We start from the raw sequence: 21,734 nt of genomic DNA, 5'->3' as shown, positions 1-21,734 counted from the left end.
GCTCCATATTGACTAATAGTCAAATAAAATATTACAAACATAATAATATAATACTGTAAAAACACATATTCTGCAACATTTACTTTTACTTTTGATACTTGAAGTACACTCAGTTGATAATACTTCTGTAATCTATATTATTCTGAAATGGGACATTGTACAGAATGAGTGCTTTTTGTGCTTTATATATTGTAATGCTAATACTAGGCTACTGTACTTTTTTAAGTAACATTTTGAAAACATGACTTTAACTACTATTAGAGCATCTTAGTATTTAAGACCATAGTATTTGTACTTTCACTTGAGAAGGATCTGAGTACTTCCTCCAACACTGGTGATGTATTCAATGGATCCAGTGTAAACTGCACAGCTGGATCAACACACACTCTGCCTCATCCTCCACATTGAATCCATGCCGTGTTTTCCATCAGATCCATAATCCAGTCCAGGTTTTCTTTGCAGCACAGAGGGCTTTACTACAGTTAGGATACTCGACACTACAAACTTGGACCGTCTTTCTCAAAAACATTTGAGTTTCTCGCTTTTATGAGGCGTGAATTATAGTATGAAGTACAGCACATAAGCTGTTTTCTGTAGGTTTAACTTTACAGAACAAGCGCTTTGGATCTCCTGCTGGTTTTTTCTTCACTTTGTTTTTCCCCCCAGCATTCCTTTTTTCTTGCAGAAACAGATGCGTCTGCCTTTTCATGCGTGAGTGAAACACTGTACTTGTCTGGTAGGACTGTTGACTCCAACTCTGCTAACTTTTAAAGAGTGGCTTAGCTTGATTTCTTAGATTGGATGTTTATTGTTTGTCCTAGGATCATTTGAAATCTTTCTGATCTTCTATTTGTTTTATGATGTCTTTGGATGACACATGCCTTGTGACACAAAAGTGACAAAGTACACAATCTACAAATAGACTTTACTGGCAGTAACCTGTGAAAACTGTGTGTTTGGTTCCACTAAAAGTTTCCAGCAATGGTCAAATGTCTCATCATCATGCAACTGGAGATATTTTTGTGTAATCCAGTTATATTTTATACAGACATTTAACTATTATAATCACATTTAATGTGTATCATTTTGCAAAAAGAGAACTGATGTAAACATATAAATGTTTTCTACCATAGGTGAAATAATTGTTCACTGTTGAAGAGCTGTGACCCTCGCAACTATCCCTGACTACAAAGTAAGGACCATCTCGTCGCCATGTCCTTTGAGGAAGTCGAAGACCCCTACATCTTCTCCACCGACACTCTACCCAGCGACCGCCGCTTCCTCCCTCCTCTGGCCAATGGGCTGCTGGGATGGAGGGTGTACAACAACATCATGCACATGGGTGGCGTGTATAACGGGGAGGGGGGACGATGTCACCGAGCAGACGTCCCCTGTCCCCTCGCCGTGAGGGTAGAGTCAGAAGAACCAGGCCAGAACACATACAGCATGAACACACACACAGGTAGAGTCTGCAGGGGGGGGGGGGGGGACTCACAGGGACACAGGACTTGGGTCACATGACTTGAAAATAGACTCAAGTTACATTTGATGACTTTAGACTCAACTCGACAGAATAAAATAAAAATGCAGCTCCACATGGCCTTCAGCACCAATCACTTGGCTTGAGCCTTTTGACTTGAACCGTTTTTAGCTTCTCCCAAGCTAACCCACTCCCCTTGATTATATCATGCAAGCATTCATCCACTGAGACTTCTATAGACGTAGCCGGCCCCGGGGCGGGCCTACCTGAATGCGCGTGCATCTCACCTCATAAAAGGAGGCCTCGCCTCCTGACTGTCATCCTACACTTCTCTTCAGCAAGCAGCATAGGACAGACAGGGCCCCCGAGTAGAGGGCTTCGCCTGTGCTTATATAACAAGGGTTACCATACGTAACCCCTCGTTATATCTCTCACAGGCTATATGTATACACGCGCTGTTGTCCAACAACAACACTGTTCCATCTCACTGTCCCTGACCGGCTTTCTGGTTAGCAGCCGCTGCGCCTCACTCACCTCTCCCTCGGTCGTAACCGTGGAGAAGTCGGGGCTGCGGCTGACAGAGCACACTCTGACGCGCTTACTCCCGCCGCCAGTCAGCTCCTGGAGGACGGTGCACCCCACCCAGCACCCCTTCGCTGAGGCGGAGCCGGGGCGGGAGCCCGTCGGGTTCGGCCAGCCATGTCCCCGTAAGTGCCGGTACTGGGCCGGTTCTCCGGGACAGACCGCGGAGGCAGAGGGGGCAACGGGAGCCACGGGGGCTCTGTACCGGCGCCTCTCTCTCTCTCCGCCTTACCACCACCGGGCGCTCTCTCCCTTGAGGAGGGGCCTGAGGGCGAGCCAGCAGCAGCATTCGGCTGAGATGCGCCCACTCTTCCTCCAAGCGACTGAAACACTGGGTGACCGAGGAGATCGACCCGAGGAGATCGACCCGAAGAGCCCTTCCGTGGAAACGGGGGCCCCAAGAAGATCATCTCGGTCCTTCTTGGTCAGTGCGGTCAAACCTAGCCACACGTGACGCAACGCCACGTGGCCAGGGACATCACACGACCGGCTGCGGTAGCCATACCGTGGACCAGATTATTCATCTGGCCCACGCAGCGGTCCGAGTAATCACTCTTGTCTGTAGGCAGGGAGGCGGGGAGGCGGGGATGTCCTGCTGAGGGGTGATCAGCGAGACTCCCAACACACCAAGATTACTGGCCGCCGCCGCCATCTGCGCTGCGAGCCTGAACATCTTATCCAGATATTCGAGGATTTCACGGTCACGCGACAGCGGGAGCAGGGGCCTTCTCCCCTCTGCCCACCCGGCTGCCTGCGGAAGCAGATGGGCCGCCAGGCTTTCATCCAGGGGGGGCACACCGGGACACTCTGTGTCCGAGTGGCCCTGCACCCTGAGGATTCCAGCCCATGTTGCCACTGGAGCCTTCGTCCTAAGTGGCTGTCGCCACGTCACCTCCACACACCGCCAGATGTCTGGCAGGGGGGGAAAAACGAAGGCCGGCTGCGCCGGACGGGCCGGGCCGTAGAAGCCCTGACGTAGGCGGCTCACCGGCCACTGTGGCAGCGGTGGGGGGGGTAAGCCTACATGCTCCGCCGCCATAGTCATCACCGCGCAGACCTGTGATGCCCGTCCGGTCCGCTGGCATGGCGAACACGAAGGGCACTCCCTCATCGTGCTCCTCCATATCCACCACCTCGAGGTCTGGGTCCTCCGCCTCTTCCGGCGAGACGTACCGCTCTTGGAACTGCTCCAGCCGCTGGCGGCGGTTGAGCCGTGGGATCAGGCGACAGGCGTTGCAGGCCGGAAGCGGGCCCAGGTTGGCCGCCGCGTCAGACCCCAGGCACTCGATACACCAACGGTGGAGGTCGGCGCCTGCAATTACGTCCAGGCACGAAGGGCAGGGTCGCTGCTCCAACAATGTTGAGTCCATTTTTTTCACTTTCTCTCTCCGTCTCTCTTCACTCAGTTGTTCTCTTGCTTGCTGAAGAGAAAGGGATGACAGTCAGGAGGCGAGGCCTCATTCAGGTATGCCCGCCCCAGGGCCGGCTACGTCTATAGAAGTCTCAGTGGATGAATGCTTGCATGATATGATCAAGGGGAGTACCCATAGAGTCCAGTAGAGGGCGGAGCCTGTGAGAGATATACCATAATTCCCCCGATCCACTCTATTTAAGCCAGAAGCATTGAATCAAGTTACAGGAGAAAACCATGAAGAACTGAAGTTACATTAATGAGAGCCATTGGGAGAATACATTACCAAATGTTATTTTGTTTTTACAAAGACTATGGTGATGAAGAAAACACAGTTATAGTATTTAACACATGCAGGTCAAAATTGGTCAAGAACGCATTATGACTAAAACTCGAAACTCAACCTTTAGGACTTGATCTGGGATTTAATTGCAAAGACTTGTGACTTGAAGACAATGACTTGGTCCCATCTCTGTTTCTGCAGTGAATGTCTGTTTGCGGGAATCTGTAAAAAATGTTCGCTGCTAATTGTCTCGTCTTCTCCTGCAGGCATTTTTACCCACACTCTGAGCTCGGCAAGTGTATCGGTGACACAGTCTCTGTACTCCCACCGACATTACCCCAACATGATGGTGATGGAGGTCCTGATGGTGCGCCAGGTGACTTCAGAGGAGCCGATCACTGTCAATCTGGTCGGTTCATTCACACCTCAGAGCAAAGACATCGTTTTCGAGTCTGGTCCTGATTACAAAGGAGGAAGGTGAGGTATAAACCATGTACAGTTCTGACTATATGTTACAAGTCTGATATCTTAAATAGTCTACATTCCTCTTTCCCTTAGTTACATCAATGGAAAGGTGTCCACAGCTGAGTACCCAGGAGGTTCCTGCCCAGCAGTGCACCTTATCTGGACCCCCATCCCCCCCACCCTGATGCTGAATGCAGACCAGAGCCAGGGTCGATGGGGCTTCGTCCTGGTTGTGGCCAACAGTTTAGAGTCTGCCGAGGCCAAATACGACGAGAGCCTGGATCTGATGGCGACTGGTAACCTGCGTCCGTCTCACGAGAAGGCCTGGAAAGAGCTGTGGCTGCAGAGCACGGTGGAGGTGACGGGGTCAGACAGCCTCTGCAAGGCTCTGATTGGCAGCATGTTTTACCTCCTCAGTGCTTTCGCCTCCATCAACGACACCTGCAGCTCCTTTGGGGGAGTCAGTCCCGGCGGGCTGTCTAATGGAGGGGATGGTCAGGACTACTGGGGACATATTTTCTGGGACCAGGTAAGGCTAGTGGCTGTTTAGGACTAGTTTTGGTATTTGCTTGTTGTTTGTATTACACAACAACCCTAACTTCCTGTGACAGGACATTTGGATGTATCCTGCCATAGCCCTCTTCTACCCCAAGCTAGCCAGATCTGTGCTGGAGTACAGGGTGGGGACTGTGGAAGGTGCAAGAGACAACGCCCAAAAGCAGGGCTTCAAGGTAAAAGAGCAACTTTCCCACACTTTGTCCGCTCCCCTAGTGTCTTTGAATGGATCTGGGTCATCGCTCGAACATCTCTGAACCCACGGATATCTTTTGTCATTTTTAGTTTACATGTGTTACTATGTTTCTTCTTACACAAACAAATGTTTCTTCTAACAAGGGTTGATATCAAAGAAGAAAAATATAATACTTACAAAAACAACTAATGGCGCATTTCCACTACACGGTCGGCCTCGGCCACACTCGGTACGGCTCGGTACGGCTTGGCCGCGTTGGGCCTTAACAGGGCCGACTCACTTCATGCTGCGCTTCCATTACAGTTTAGGAACTGGGGTAGTTACTATAGTAACGCAGTGTAGGCGGAGCCGTGACGTCATCTTCAATGAGTACTCCAGAAACACAACACAGCCGTTAGCTGTTAGCACTCAGAGCTCACAGCTCCTTATATATGTTCAGAAACTCGACAAAAGTTAAACAAGTACACACCACAGACTGCCTGTGTCATGGTGAATACAGTCGCTGCTTTATTTATGTCTGTATAGGCCGTTGTTGTGAGTGTGGACGGTCAGAGCATATACTGCGTTAGCTTAGCCAATCTCCATCTAGAAAAACACGCATTTTAAAAGGTTTTTCGCCTGCCGTCTGTCTGCAGACTTGACAAAGCATTAATTCATGGTTTTTACTAACCGGTATCAGTATGTTGTTACTTCGGCATCATTTTGAAACGTGTATTACAATTAAATCACGGTCAAATATGTCCATCTTGTTGTAGTTCTAGCCCTCTTGCCAGCGCTCCTCTCTCTAGTTTAGCATACTCAGCCCGACTCAGCCCTGTTTGTTGGCCCCGATAGAACCACAATTTTCTAGGGCCAGAAAAGAGGTGAAAAAGTGGCCCCGCGCCGTGCCGCGCCGGAACTAGGCCTAGTGGAAGCACAACCAAAAAAGGGGACGGCACGACACGGCACGCTTAAAGCGAGCTCCGCGCTGCAGTGGAACTGCGCCATAAATGTGCTGTCAGTCATTGTTCGCAAAAACTTAAAAATAAATACATATATATTTCTTACCATATTTGAGCATATTACCTCAAAATATATTGGCTATAGTTTTATGTTATTCCAAGTCAAACCAAAAAGTGACAGTTTGCAGACCATTTACATGCTCAAAAACCTATATAACTCACTACAGGAAAAGGAAACCCCAAAAAGCATAATAGGATAGCATAATTTCAGTTTTTGATTTCAGATTTAGCAAACCCTGTGCTTTTGATAGTGACTCATTGAGAAGTAGACACACACACTGTGTGCTGGCCAGGAGGAGTGGCGGTGGCGGCAGCAGGAAACCAAAACCAACTGCTGGTGGCAGAATAACAGCCGTGCTTGGTTTATTTTAGGGTTAATATTTGTTTTATTTAGGGTTAAAGATGGGGTAGGTAAGTTTGAGAAACCGGCTCGAGATCGCTAGAATTTGAAAATACACAACCGGAGAAAATCTGCCACTTCCTTATAGAGCCCCGCCTCCAACACACACGAACGCGCACATGACCAATGAGAGCACGAGATAAGTTTGTGCACAGATGGAAGGCTGACAGGCAGGTAGGCCATCCAGTTATTTTAGCCGGGCCGGCTAAAATAATTGGTCGTACTTTTTACAGTACTACGGCTTCCACAGATGACATTTTTTTAATGGATTTTTTGTCAAAGCACTTAAGATATTCATTGCTATCGGGATGTTAAGAGCATTCCATGGAATATAACAAAAAGTGTATCTCGAGCCGGTTTCTCAAACTTACCTACCCCACCTTTAATATTAGTTTTATGTTTTTTTCATTTAATTTCAAACCTTTATTTAACCAGATGGTCCCATTGAGATCATTAACCAAAAAATTTTTTTATATTTTATCTTTGTAGTCTTGTTTTGTATTTTAACAATAACCATGAAACCATATCTGAGTCTTCTGAGTGAAAGATGTTGTCTCTGCAGGGACTGAAGTTCCCGTGGGAGAGTGCAGTGTCAGGCCGGGAGGTGTGTCCCGAGGACATTTATGGACAACAAGAGATTCACATAAATGGAGACGTCACCCTGGCCTTCCAACACTATCTCTACCTCACTGAGGTACGCTCTTTAATCCCCACTCATTGTCATAGTGTCTCTTTCTCACTTCTGTACAAAAACACCCTGTGTGATGATCTCTTTGTTGCAGGATCTGTCCATGTTCACAGAGGGCAAGGGCAAGGAGGTGATATACGGGGTGGCTGATTACTGGGTTTCAAGGGTATCATGGAACCCTGAGGACAAGAAGTATCATCTCTTAGGTACAAATCATTTTTAGAAAGAGGTTCCATTTAGCTTAGCATGATTATCAGGCTAATAATTTAATAAAAGCTACATTTCAAATGTCTGACTTCATTTATTTTATCTATATATAGAAAAACTTGTGATTTAAAAAAAAAACGATTTGTAATAAAGTAGAATTTGTTTCTTGTGTTAAAACTATTTTATATATGTTTTCTTAGCACTGACAATACACAGAACATTTATTGTACCAGCCAAAAGCCACTTTTCATTTGTAGTCCCTTATTTACTTTTTTTTTTAATATTGATTTTGTAATGTCAGATTTAATAATAAATGTTTTATATTTATACATGTTAGATACTTAAAAATATGACATTAATCAAAGCATACTGTATGATTGTAATGTATTAGTTATTGAATAACAGCCAGGATATATCTTCTATTGAGATGTCAATTTAGCTTCACATAATTATCAGAATATATATATTTATTAACTAAATTAAAGACGTGTTACTTATCTACACTGGACAACATTCACTAAGTTGTTGATTGTTAGAACTCTTTTAATGTATTTTTTACATGTATACATTTTAGATACGCTGTATAAAAAGCCTGCATGTAATAGTTATTAAGAAATTACATGCATGTTTTTTATTGAAATATTATGAAGCATTTCCCCTTTGTGCCATTCAGGTGTCATGCCACCTGATGAGTATTATTACAATGTCAACAACTCAGTGTACACAAACACAGTGGCCAAATTCAGGTACTAGTATTCAAATATTTCCCTGCCTTGCATATTGACTCATCACTAATAAAACTAAAAGCTTCACACTTTTCAGTCTCCAGTTCGCTGTAGAGTTGGCTGAACTCCTCCAAGACCCTGCACCGAAGGAATGGAAAGAAGTGGCCGATCAACTCAAAATACCTTTTGACGAAGAATACCAGTACCATCCGGAGTATGACGGCTACATCAAAGGTATTTTTTTTTTGTCCATTTTGACACTGACATAAATAAGAAAGAAGAAATGTCCACATGTGAGGAAGCGCACACACTCCCTCACTAACATTTTTGGCTTAACAATTTGTTTGTTAAGAAAGGTAGTACATGTTTCTTCAGAGTTGTCTTTATTTCAGTTAAAGTTATAAAAACAGTTTACATAGAAAAACTAGTAAAGTGCATCTAAATTAATTTGGTTGGGAAGAGAGGGGAAAGGGGATTTGGTGTTTGTTCCTTGCAGCACCAGGCATGCAGTTTTTGTTTCTGTGGAATAATGTGGAAGGCATAGTGGGATGTCAGTTATAAACATGCGTTATATCATGGACGTCCAACCCTCGAGATGCCAAGTCTGTCGCGACCAGGATACGAACTTGGCTGTTTTTGAAGTCTCTGAGGGCCTCTTCACGGTCACACTGCTCACGGTCACCATGGAGACTCTGCACAGCCATGCACTGTCACATGTCACTGGCCAGGTCAGATGCCTCATAAGGGCTGTGCACGTGTCTTGCCCCCCAGCCTCGGCAATGGCTGGCCCATCAAGCTGGGTCGCCGGTAAGGCAGTCCATTCGTCCCTGTACTCATCATTACTTTCACAAAGGTTATGTAATATGCAACATGCTACCACCTGGATTTTGATCTTGTCCATCTCGCAGTCGTTTCTTTTCATCAAGCACCGCTACCTGCCCTTCAGTCTGCCAAAAGCGTTCTCCACCACCACTCGTGCTCGGCTTGTTTTGTTATTGTACGCAAGTTGCTCAGGCTGCATTAACTCAGTTACAAAGCTGTATAACATGAGCACAAACAGCACAACTTCAGTCGACTCCATCTCCATCATGTCTGAGGTCGGAAGGTAAACAACAGACGCCTAATGTACAGCGAGTGGGTGGGCGTCGCAGTATACGCGGGAAGTTTTTCTTCTTCTTCTTCTTCTCTTGTTTTGTAGCGGATTGCAAACAACTTTAAGGTGCATACCGCCACCTACTGTACTCGCCGTGAAGTGGTTTGTGGCCTGCCAGTAAAGCCAAAGCAGAAGAAGAAGTGACGTCAGCGGCTCATTTGCGTAATCTTCCCTCAGGGAAAAGTACTCCGGTGTGAACGCGATCTGTACTAAGTGCCCTGGGGCAAAAAGCGCCGGGGCTCTGAGTGCCGGAACTAAGTACAGGAAAGTACTTGGTGTGAACGCGGCTATTCTTCTTGCCAACAAAGATGAGGACTTTTTCCTCGGGCAGCATGTTCCTGATGAAGTCGAACAAGTAGGACTTTTTGTCTTCCTCATGGACGATCAGCACCGTTTGGTCCACTGTGTTAACCGCCGCCAAGTCCAGGGTTCCCACATAAACCATCATGGGGTTCTTTAGATCGTCTCACACCTGTGGGCCAGGTGGCACTGGTCATGACAGTCTGTCGGTCGGGCCGGATGTCGAGCAGAATCTTCATAATCTGGGGTTCAAAGCCCATATCCAGCATCCGGTCGGCCTCGTCCAGCACAGATAAAAGCCGACCGCAGACCAAGTAGGTGATGGAGCGCAGATTGATGAGCTTGTTCATCTGGAGGTCGTTCAGTCGGCCTGGTGTCGCTATCACGATGTCCACGCCGCTCCTCACCGCGTTGATCTGAGCTCGCCTGTCCCTCCGCCATAGATACAGACACTTTTGTAGCCTTTAAAGCTGTACTTGCTGCACTCCTGTTCAATCTGCAGGGCCAGCTCTCTGGTGGGAGTCAGCACCAACATGCCCGGACCCCCCCGCTTAGCTCTGGGCACAACTTGTCCGTCCATGTGGATGAAGCCTGGCAGCAGGTAGGCCAGAGTTTTGCCCGTTCCTGTCTGAGCGATGGCGATCACGTCGTCTCCGCTCAGAGACACTGGCCACGCCTGAGACTGGATAGGTGTTGGTTTTTCAAAGCCAACTCGATCAATATTTTCCATGATCTCTGGGAAAAGCTTGAAGGCCTCCAGGAAGGTGCGACAGGGATTTGGGAAGGGACGCTTCTCCCCATCCTCCAGAAGGTCATCCACAAAGATATTGTTATTCTCTTTCCTCCATTCAATGACTTCCTCCGCTGAGAGTATGGAAACACTTTCTGCCACCATGTAAAAGTTCTTCTTCAATTGTTACAAAGTGAGGTGCAGGTGAAAGAATGATACGTGGAGAGAGGGTTTTCTTGCAAAAAATAGACAGGCTTTTTATTCTTAGCCTTCCACATTATTCCACAGAAACAAAAACTGCATGCCTGGTGCTGCGTTCACCAGCAAGGAACAAACACCAAATCCCCTTTCCCCTCTCCTCCCAACCACATTTATAGGAGACTGTCCACCTTCCCAATCCAACCTGGCCAATCAGGTCATGGTTCTGAAAGCGGAGTGAAGAGTTAAATACAAGATTAAACACTGTGGTCTACATTTAATACAATCCTAAAGGCTTAAGTAAATTCATAATTGCATCAACATAAACATTGTACCTTCAAAAACAACAAGTTATGCTTAAAACGGATAGTTTTTAACCTAATTGACACTCATAAAATCACACATTTCCTGACCAATCACGTCCAAGACTCCGCCTACTCATACGGCACATATAAGGAGTACTTTGGAGGCGTGCTCCCCCTTTGAGCAGTGACACAAAATGGCTTCCAGGTCTGAACAAAGGAAATGGTGATTACTTTGTGATTGTGTGTTTTACAGACTGACAAATTAATTTAGATGCACTTTACTAGTTTTTCTATGTAAACTGTTTTTATAACTTTAACTGAAATAAAGACAGCTCTGAAGAAACATATACTACCTTTCTTAACAAACAAATTGTTAAGCCAAAATGTTAGTGAGGGAGTGTGTGCGCTTCCTCACACCATAACATGTTGAGAATGTCTTGTGTACGTCTCACAGGTCAGCCAGTGAAGCAGGCAGACACGGTGATGCTGGGATACCCTCTTGGTTTGGAAATGTCCCCAGAGATCAGGAGAAATGACCTGGAGGCGTACGAGCCAGTGACAGACCCTGATGGTCCGGCCATGACATGGGTGAGACACAGCATGCTGTACGGGACTGTGTGTGAGATTTAGTGCTGACTCGAGTGCCCTTTTCTTGTGATTACACTTGAATGACGAATAAAATATAAAGCAGTGGCAAAGGGAGTGTTCAAACATAAATCAAATCCTCAATTAAAGCAAAAATAACATTTAAAAAATACTTCAATGAGTAAAAAGTAAAAAAAACATAGGTAGAAAGTCTCTAAAATGTTTCTTAAAGCTTCTGAAATCAGCATGGTCCAAAACATTAACGGTTGATTAATATTAACCCACCATTTTTCATCCTATTTATTTGCATATTTATTGTTTTGGTTTAACATAAAAAGCAGATTTTATGGATAGAAGTGGAGCTCACTTTTTATGTACTTTAAATTGTTGGAGGTTTAATATATAATAATTACATTTATTTTAATAGTTCAACAAAGGTTTAGTAGAATCTGCAAATGAACAAGTATATATACAGTAGCTGTGGTAAATAAGTTAAACACATTTTAGAAATTGGTACATATATTTGTTATGTTTAACAGTGTCCACTTGCATTGAAAGTAAAAGCCTGTGGTTGACGTTCCTTCTTAATCAAGTATGTGTTTGTAACTATGCTTTTGCTTTCCGTTACCAGGGTATGTTTGCAATCGGCTGGCTGGAGCTGGGGGAGGCTGAGAAAGCTCAACATTTACTTGAGAAGTGCTTCAAAAACATCCAGAGACCGTTCCAGGTGTCTTTCTGACTCAGACAACCACACAATGCTAATAAATGCCTCTCTGCTGGATATCTAGTGAATGTGTGGTTACCTCTCCTCACAGGTATGGAGTGAATCATCCGATGGCTCTGGTGCAGTTAACTTCCTCACAGGGATGGGGGGATTCCTGCAAGCTGTGCTCTTTGGTTATACTGGCTTCAGGTCAGTTAATGAAAAAACACTTCAATATGTAGACAGCAGGAAGGCAGTAAAACAAAGATTAAAATGCTGTTTTCCCCCTAGAGTTCAGAAGGAATGCCTGGCCTTTTCCCCACATCTTCCCAAGGACATATCGGAGCTCTGTGTCCGCGGTGTGAGCTACCTGGGCAGTCAGATGGACTGGCTGCTGAGGAAAGACGAGGTTTGTATCATACTGAGGGAACAGGGACAAACAGCTGGCAGCACTAAGCCCTGCGATCTGCAGGTGGTCCTGAAGGCATCAGGAACTAAAATCCCTCTCACACCAGGTAACATTTTTGTCTTAAGAACAAGGTCTATTTACACTTAAAGTGGAAATGGACAACTTTTTAACCCCTGCCCCACCGCACTCGTGATTCCTCTTGGTTTTATTGTTGGTGCCTTTGTCACGAAGACAACAGGTTCTCTTCAATAAGACATGAGACATTTTATGGTTTTGGTAGTCATACAACTAAATGACAATCAAAACAATAAGATAAAAAAAAAACAAGATTGGATAATAAAAAAGGATAAAAATAGAAAATGCTTTTTGCAAAAAGTTATATGTTTAGTTTTTAAACTGTGCCATTCCTGCTGCTGGGGTTAGTAACTGAAAATACATATATCATTCATACATATATAGAGGCAGACAGAATGCATAGTGAAAATTATGCTTATAGGGAAACAATCCTAACGACAATGGTGTATTTATACTATAGCCATGCCATCTTGCAATTAAAATGTACTTCACAATGAGGCTAAAAACGATTCTGTCGCCACTATACGTTTGTTATAATGAAGAACACACTTAAACCTCCAAACTACAGCCCAAGAAAAAGACAAGCAGATAATCTGTACATTACAATTACAAATGACAGAGAAACACTAAGTATAAAATTATAGTATTTGAGTGAAAAATAAGATGATGAAGAATCTCAAACTGCACGCATAAAATATTTTACAAATCCAGAAATTGCCCCATCTGTCTTACCCATGGAGAAAATAATGAAATAAAAATAATGAAGAGTACTTGCTCTCTTTATATTGAAAAAAGAACTGGCTCTTCAGACAAGTGAGGCTTTTAATACCATAATAATTGCTATCAAGTCTCATATTATAAGAAAAATGGCTCAAATGTTTCTAGGGACCTTAGGGAGTGTCATACCCTTTGCCAGAATACTAGGGGTGATATACCATTTGTCAAAACACATAGGAGTAAATCTGGGCAATCGGTGCTGCAATCATTTGAATAAAGGATACCAAGATGCTACTAATAAAACAATACTAATAAACAAAGAATCATGTGTATCTATTATCTGTAAATTGTCCTGTTGGACCAAGTTTGATATGATTTTAGAGGTAAAGTGTTATTGTTACTTTGCTCCTTAATTACACTTTTCATATTTATTTTTTGCATTGACGCAGTAAGAGATTATTCATTGTATACATCTATATTTTCAGGGAAGCCGGTAACTTTTCCTCTGGAGCCCGGGTGTGTTTGTAAACTGGTTTCAATGTCTTTCTGTTGGCCTCTCTGAAACAGCAACCATCATCATTTCATTTACACACAATACAAAATATCTTCATATCAATGCTACTGTTAAGTTGTATGCTGCCATTAACTTCAGCAATAATGGACAAAATGTATGAAATTCCTATAGTGCTATCATAATAATATGCCATGTTACAAAGTCATGTATCAATGATATTGTATTGTAAATTATATATTCAAATAAAACTCATTACACACTGTGCAAAGTTTATTCTTCACATTTGATTTGTTTGTGGATTTGTTATAAGTAAAACCATATTAAACAATGCAGTCAAGCCTTAGTTGTGTTGTGTGACTTATCCTCTATAGCAGGGGTATTCAACTAAAATTCAACGAGGTCCAGTTAGAGAAAATCTCCCCATTCAAAGGTCCGGAACATCAAAATGTCTAACTTGCTCTATGAATTAGTGTGATATATTTAAGCAATAGCTCACGACAGGCCGTGGTATATGCTCGCGTCGGGCCGAACCACGCCCCTTAGCTGTGATATAATGAGCATATATCACGGCCTGAAGTGAGCTATTGCTTTTATAAAACGGTTACCAAGTGTGGCAATATGAAAGAAAAATACACACTCTAATTTAAATAGTTTTTATTAGTAAATAATGATGTTCAAAATAAAATAGTCCCTCTGTTGCCTTCTGCACGAAACATAGTGCGAGGTGGTTGCTATGCAACAACACTAACAACAGCTAGCGAACATATTAGACAGAGAGCGTTGATCCATTATTTGGCTATTTATTTACATTAATGTGTATGTTGCCGTTTATTGTGCACCCACTGAAAAACTGTCCAGCATCAGTAGCATGGCTTACGTGGTTACTTGTATAGGCTGAGGTTGTTCTAGGCTGTTGCTTGGCGTGGCGAGAATATTGCTCCACTTTCTCCGGTCCCCGAGATTCGGCTTCCAGTAGCTCTGGAGAGAGCTTTCGCACCTGTGGCCACTAACGGTCATAATTTCTCTGCTTTGTTTCAAGACCCGCATCAGAAAGCTTTTGAATGGTGATACTTTTCCAATTGGTCTTGTTGGAGTAGAACACTTCTGCTACGCGCCGTTCGTTGGATGAGGCTGGATCTCTATTAAATTAAGAAAGGAATTGAAAACACCGGAATCAAAGTTATAACAAATTATCTGAGTTTACTTCTAGTAGGAAACCAAACACATATACAAGTTATACAGAGTACTCGAGCACTCCGGACTTTCAGGTTTGTGATGCGATGCGGATAAATGCGTCAGGATCAAACCACTCATCAAACCAAAAAGAAATTGGACTTCAGGTTTGTGATGCGATGCGGATACAGTTATCAGGACCTGCCACTCACCAAACCAAAAAAGCATTTTTACACTCAAAAACCTCAGTATTCATATCTGTCTTTGGGGCGGAGATTTGTCGAGTCTTCCTTCCCATTTTTCTCCCAAGCGAATTAGAGAGCCCCTGGGGAGGAGCTGTTTAAACTGACCACCTCCCCCAAGTGCCCTGACTGGCTGGATTCGCTTCTGGCCGGGTTCAATCAGAGGTCTGACCAGAGAGTGAGATCCCAAGCCACACCAGGTCAAAAGTCAATGTTTATCTTTACCTTATCTTACTCTACATTCCTTTCCCAGGGGATATTTTCACCTAAACTATCCTCCTTCAGACATTTAAACTCTTCTCCACCTATTTAACGATGTCTTTTAACGACTTAATGACGACATCTGCTTTTAGGGGTGAAACCCAGGCAAGGTGTGTGTATACACAGAATCTCTGGATCAGTGAGTTTGGAAAGTAAGAATAACATTCCTATTCTATATATATATATTTGTCCGGCAGTGGCTCAGTCAGTAGGGGCTTGGACTGGGAGCCGTAGGGTCGCTGGTTCAAGTCCCCGACCAGACCTAAATATGGAGTGTGGACTTCTACTTGGAGAGGTCCCAGTTCACCTCCTGCCCTGCCGTGGTGCCCTTGAGCAAGGCACCGGACACCCCCCTTCCCCCCCCACTCCCATTGCTCCCCGGGCGCTGTACAATAGCTGCCCACTGCTCCTAGTACTAGACTCCTTGTACTAGGATGGGTTAAAAGCAGAGGCCAAATTTCACTGTGTGTGCTGTGTGCTCTGCATGTGTGACCATTAAAGAGGGTTTCATCCCTCCCTATTCTTCTATATATAATTACCCAAAACTGTTGTGATTACATAAAACAGTTCAAACAATACATGTTCACTAAAATACAATTCAAAATAATACATGTTTACTTCAATACAGTGTAGAATCATATCTTTTTACTTCAATCTACCTGCTCTTCACGTAGCTCTACATGTCGTCGTTTAGGTGCTTTTTAATCTGGAGATAGGCACTCCTCAATCCACTCCTCCATAGTAAGACCCCCCCCCCCCCCGGAGGTCGAAGTTAATCTTAAATGTTTTTGCGGACCTTTTTGATTACAGATTTGAAAACATCGTTGCTTGCTTTAAAAGTAGCACAATTCATTATGTCAAACCTTGGAAAGTATCTAAATATCCCTGCCCTAATGCCAAAGGAACTGCACACTGAATATGTTTTTGCCGTTTGATGTCTATGTCTGGACCGTTGCGTAAAAAGGAGGGTTTCTGCCTCGTTACTTCTCCGCTGCTTTCTTGTTCCAGTTTGAAAACTGTATACTGTTTATCTCAGACGCGGAGGGATACTAAGTTGTTGTGAAAAGTAACTTACAATTCTACCCGTGGTATACGCTCAGTATACCACGGCTAAGAACCAATCAGATTGCTTGATTTTACTTGTCCGTTTTATAAATTGAAGTAGCCTGTAGCTGTATCAACGTCTGCATGTAATCAACAAAAGACTGCCAATCAAATAAAGAAAGTACAATTCATAAACAACAATATTTATTGTCAATTAACATTGAACTATACAGATATACAGTAAAATACTGTGGATATATATGTGTAATTTTCCTCTCTGGCTGCATTTAAAAATAAAATAGAACATAAATAAAATAGCTTTGAAAATATGTGCATCTTAAAAGTGCTTAATTTTAGATAAATAAAATAAAGTGTAGCAGCAGCTTGAGTTTCCCTTTTTCTTTGTTAACCGTTTCACATCATGACTTAACAGTTTCAGCCGATTATAGAACAACATCAGTCTTTACACATCATAACAATAGAACAGTTTTAAAGTTTCTCTTTCTTTCCCTCTTATATTGCAGTCCCTCACTCACTTTTCTTTAATTCAGTGCGAGAATTGAGCTTGAGCTTGTCCTGCCAGGAGTTTAAATCTGGGCAGAAATGGTGTCAGGGCCATTCTCATACACACATGCAGGTGCTCATTGGTTAGCCTCGGTTAGCCTGACCTGGAACGATATTTAGTTTTAATTTTGATCCTGGTGTGACCTCAGTTCTGACTTGAGAGGGAATGTTTGGTCAAACACTTTGTGTTTTGTCTCATAGTGGCGTTTTGGCACTTTTAATGAGCGCTACGGTCTCTGAACAAATGAGACACTGGTTCTGTGCTCCCAGTGGGCAGGATGAACATGAATGAGTCCGTCCACTCAGGGTTAAAAGCTCTGTTCTCACAGTCTACTTTACTCTTCTTGGAGAGCGCCATGTGTAATTATGTGTCTCTCCCTCTCTGCCGCTAACCCGCCTGTTCACTCTCCTCTCCGCTTCTCTCCCTGTGTATCGCTAATTATTCTCTTCGCTCACTTTCCTCTCCGCTTCTCTCTGCCGCTCTCTCATCTCTTCTTCTGTGTTTCTCTCCCTATATCGCTCACTTGTCTCTTTCGCCCCCTGTTGGCGGCGGTTAAAATGGAATCGCCCCGTCAAAATTGAATTCCCCTATTAATGTATTGATTATATGTCCGGGTCCGTATAGGTCGGCGTCTGGGTCCGGATCCGGACCGCGGTCCGCCTGTTGCCGACCCCTGCTCTATAGCTTTGTTTACTGGAGGGAGAGAGCAACCAACTACTGGAGAGGTGGTGACATTTATCTTCCCCTATATTATTAAAAACACTGTTCCCCGGAAATAGTCCCTTACTTTATGCTAATGGTTTCTTAAAAATATTTTAAAATCTTTTGACATTATTACATAATTAAAAGTACTGGAAACATTAAAGCCACTGTCAAACATGTGTTTAAGTTCAGTGGGCGGGGCGGAGAATATTCTGACATGGAAATCATTGGTTGATTCAAAAATCTGCGCTTGCGCAGTAACTACGCCCTAAACCTACACTGATTCGCTCGATTTGTTCACCCGTGACATTCCTCGCTATTGTTCTGAAGGCACGGTCCGCCCTCCCGGACAAGTTGAGACAAATCGAACAACCCCTCTATACGTCACTGAGCCTCGCATTTGAATTGGCTGGTGGTGGAGTTTTGAACTATTTAAACGGTTTCAGCGGGTTAGCGTGGAGCAGGGAAGTTGTTGAGAGTGGACACGATACGTAAAATAATGGGAAGATTTTAAGACATTTATATTCACGTCAATATGCAATTGATTTAGCTTTTAAAGCGGACAAACGAGTATCGGATTTACTTTTTTAAGAGACTTGGACATCTATGGTAAGGCTATGTATGTTTGACATCAAGGAAAATACCTTTAGCTATTTGTACGTTAGCTCAACCGCCTTACGTCGTAACGTTAGCATTTTAAAACCTTTACAGAGCACTTGTATGAACAATAATGTCATCAACTTAAATGAAATATTCGTGTATGTTGCCACACTATTAGTTTGACTTGATTTGACTTAAGGTGTTGCAGCCTCGATGGTCGCAGATCAGTGTTTCATGCTAGCTAAGCTGGGAAACGTTACCGTTGTTCAAAAATTCAAACGTTTCCGTTTATATGAGGCGTATCTTAAAGACTTAATAATGTCAAATAACTGCAAGCGTTATGTTGTTGTCGACCACCCTGATAACTAATAACAGTTTTCTACAACCTGTGCTAATGCGTCCGCGAAAATAGAAGACATTGCGCATGCACCGATTACATACAAAGACAAAATGGATCTAAAAAACAAAGCAAACTGAAATTACGTAGATTGATGCCAACAATTTCCTGAAACGAGTCGTTGATATGTTTCTGATTTATGAGTATTCATTTATGAAATCAAAGTTCTTATGTGACATTTTGCATAGAACTGGCTGTAAATACGATTGTCAGGTAACGTTTGCTTGAATGTGAGTGTTGACCATACCATGGTGTTGACAAAGAAAACTAAAAGCCAACTGTTTAAAGCTGTTAACTTTGAAATTGAGCTTTATATTTGTGTTTTTTTTGTATTCGAGGACAATTGATCAAACAGACAGTCGTTTTTCATTGAAATGTTTACATTGTTGCTATAATGGAAGATACAATATTTAATTATGTAAAGCATCATTAGTAACTATTATGTTCGGTCAATTCACATTCAAATAAAAAGGCCCTTTTTTAGATTTCCATGTTTTCTGTATATAATGGCTGCAGCAGTTGTTGGTGAGTAATTGGTGCATTACAAAATATAAATGGGTTGTGTTGGCTAGATTTGTCCAGGGTGCCATTGAAGGGGATTATAACAAGTGTCTTCAAGTAGGCATGCTAAAAGGAAAACAAAGAACAACCAGTCTGGTCTCTCATGATGTTTCTTGTATCAGTTTATACTTGCCATCTGAGGTGTGTACCAACTTGTGCTTATTTAATGATGCAGTCTTTCCCTCAGGCTGCCAACATGAACTCCGTACTAACATCAGTACAATCCCTCATGCAAATGTTTGATGGCAAAGCAAAGGAATTCACCGATGAAATTGAAAATGTCCACATGGTCTGGCTCGAGGAGATCCAACAAGAAGCCAACCGCATGTTCTCAAGGTGAACTAAATATACATTTTCAGAACTTTATTCTTCCCTAGAATTGTCTTTTTAAGGGTTTAAAAGTGAAACGATTTCTTTTCATTTCAGGGATTTTAATGCAGAACCAGAATTGATGCCAAAAACACCGTCACAGAAAAAGAATAGTCGCAGGAAGCGTCTATCTTCAGGGCATCAGGAAGCGAATCCAGCCAGGTGTTTGTTGCATTCAATACTGTCTGAGCAATGGGTACAAGTTTCACATTTAAAGGTGCCCTAGTTTTTAAACATTCACATCTAACTTTTCCTTTTCAGATTTTCAAAGGGAAAGCGCAGTAACCTTCGTGGCTCCATTGTCAAATCACTGAACTTGATTACTGAAGAAGAGATCATTCCCGAGGCTTCCACCTCTCAGACCGACACCACCTGGCAGCCTAAACGCACCACCCGCAAAAACAACAATAAACTACAAACACAATCTGAGGTGGCAGAGGATGTGAGCTTAAAACCTGAGGAGGTTCAGAACAAGAAGCCAGAGCTGGTAGAGGTGGAAGAAAATAACATAGTGGACAATGTAGAAGACAAGCCGGACTACATATGTGGCGACGCCCAGTCCCCACCTGCAGTACCATCACCCGAGGTTGTTGTCAGCATCTCTGCCTCAGACCGATTGTCTGCAGAGTTGGTTAAAGATGTGCAGCTCTCTCTTGGTCGTTCAGCTGCCAAGATTGCAATAGCGGGCGCAGCTCTGAGCTCACGGCGGAGCTCACGGCGGAGCTCTGTGCACTGCTCCCTCAAAGTACGCCACTCTCTGGCCGGTCTGCGGCACAGTATGACCCAGGAGTCTCTTCGCCGTGCCTCGCGTCGCTCCATGCTGAAGAGGCAGGTGTCTCGTATGGGAAATTCCATATGTAGCAGCAACATTGATGGTGAGAAATTAGCTAAATTTGGTTTATAATTACATAAAACGCAACAAAAATAGAAACTCTGTGGACGGTGATTAATGTGTATATTATTTTTTGGTGATTTCAGAGCACTCTTCTGTGGACTCGGTAGAGGAAATGGAGGCGTGAGTAATGACTAACATTTTTTCTGAATGTATTGGCTTATTAATAATAATAATAATAATCCGTTTCTGACCCCTATGGTTGTATTCACTGCTATAGAATGCCAGAAGCTGTAAGTGCAGATGAAAATGCTGCTGCTGAAGAATGTATTGAAACTCTGGAGGTATGAATATGTACTTTTCTTTTAAAATGTCAAACTGAAAAGTACTTTGTTCTTTGGTTATTGATCAGCTAATTTTTTTTGTCAAACAATTGTAGCGCCAGATCATCGGACGCATAACTCGATCAGTGGCCGCAAACTCTGCGGCGGCATTATCACCGGTTACATCTGAACTCTCAGTGTTCACTCCCAAAAAGAAAACGGGTATGAGAACTCCCCATTTTTCCAATTGATCAGTTCCATTTTAGATCTGGTTGAACGTAAATCTATATTTGTATATTATAGTTTTCTAACTAAATGCAACTCGTACGTGTATGTATTTGTGTTTCAGCTGCAGAGAAAAAACTGATGGCAGTTCGCATGTGAGTGTTGTGTGTGTGTGTAGCACAAAATGACTGCACTGTTAGTTGATTACAATAACATTAAAGATAATATCAACTTGTTGGGACTGTTAAATACATTTTGTGTTGTGTCTTTATATGAAAAATGTATTTCTGTGTCTCCAGGTCACGTCTTAGTCAAAAACGCAAAGCACAAGATACTTCAGAGGAAACTCCCACAAAGCACTCTCTTCCAAAGAAAAGCGCAAGTGTAAGAACATTTATGTTTTGCAGAGTGTTATGGTTAAGAAATTATAAATAATGGGGGCATATGTATAAAATAATTAGTGTATCAAATGGTAATATTTTAAAACATAATCTGTTTTGTTATTAATCCATAGGCAATGAGACCCAACATGAAGTCTTTCCTCCACACTGTGCAGAAGAATCAGCTGCTCATGATGACTCCAAATTCCCTCGGCCGCTCTGCTGTTTTTAAATCCTTCATCAAACAAAACACTCCTCTGAAAGTTGATCCAAAGGTAAGTTGAAAGCACTTGACTATATGCAAAGAAACATTATGATTCAGTGGAGTCCTCACACTTTGGAGCACAACTGTAAAACTAGTGGCAAAACACAGAGTTC

At 43.1% G+C, this 21,734-nt stretch overlaps 3 protein-coding genes across 8 annotated transcripts in view; 2 read left to right on the top strand and 1 right to left on the bottom strand.

Moving 5' to 3' along the window:
• The first annotated feature begins 458 nt into the window (after window positions 1-458).
• On the top strand, window positions 459-13,950 carry pgghg (protein-glucosylgalactosylhydroxylysine glucosidase). Its single transcript, XM_034142090.1, has 14 exons — window positions 459-711; window positions 1,134-1,462; window positions 4,023-4,233; window positions 4,315-4,750; window positions 4,833-4,952; window positions 6,936-7,067; window positions 7,156-7,267; window positions 7,942-8,014; window positions 8,091-8,227; window positions 11,134-11,267; window positions 11,896-11,991; window positions 12,080-12,177; window positions 12,259-12,482; window positions 13,654-13,950. Exons 2-14 carry the CDS (start codon window positions 1,213-1,215, stop codon window positions 13,728-13,730), a joined length of 2,100 nt encoding a protein of 699 aa, XP_033997981.1. The 5' UTR covers window positions 459-711; window positions 1,134-1,212; the 3' UTR covers window positions 13,731-13,950.
• Window positions 8,536-10,454, bottom strand: LOC117491313 (probable ATP-dependent RNA helicase DDX43). Its single transcript, XM_034141220.1, is given in 5 exon segments — window positions 8,536-8,730; window positions 9,430-9,607; window positions 9,609-9,879; window positions 9,882-10,353; window positions 10,446-10,454. Coding segments are annotated over 5 exon segments (1,116 nt in total). The 3' UTR covers window positions 8,536-8,544.
• A 4,149-nt stretch (window positions 13,951-18,099) lies between the features above and the next one.
• Window positions 18,100-21,734, top strand: part of incenp (inner centromere protein) — an 11,658-nt gene continuing 8,023 nt past the window's right edge. For 4 of the 6 annotated variants that reach the window (XM_034142088.1, XM_034142086.1, XM_034142089.1 and 1 more), the window contains exons 1-9: window positions 19,394-19,563; window positions 19,654-19,758; window positions 19,858-20,471; window positions 20,575-20,611; window positions 20,709-20,772; window positions 20,868-20,973; window positions 21,101-21,131; window positions 21,276-21,360; window positions 21,491-21,631. In XM_034142088.1, the coding sequence (XP_033997979.1) occupies window positions 19,394-19,563; window positions 19,654-19,758; window positions 19,858-20,471; window positions 20,575-20,611; window positions 20,709-20,772; window positions 20,868-20,973; window positions 21,101-21,131; window positions 21,276-21,360; window positions 21,491-21,631 (1,353 nt within the window). Of the gene's footprint in view, window positions 18,279-19,393; window positions 19,564-19,653; window positions 19,759-19,857; window positions 20,472-20,574; window positions 20,612-20,708; window positions 20,773-20,867; window positions 20,974-21,100; window positions 21,132-21,275; window positions 21,361-21,490; window positions 21,632-21,734 lie in introns of those variants that run through there. The other 2 variants (XM_034142087.1, XM_034142085.1) reach the window with 2 other exon arrangements.

This window comes from Trematomus bernacchii, unplaced genomic scaffold, assembly GCF_902827165.1.
Source record: "Trematomus bernacchii unplaced genomic scaffold, fTreBer1.1, whole genome shotgun sequence".
NCBI classification, from domain to species: Eukaryota; Metazoa; Chordata; class Actinopteri; order Perciformes; family Nototheniidae; genus Trematomus; species Trematomus bernacchii.
The sequence above is the reverse complement of the archived record's forward strand: the minus strand, read 5'-3'. Positions and strand labels throughout refer to the sequence as shown.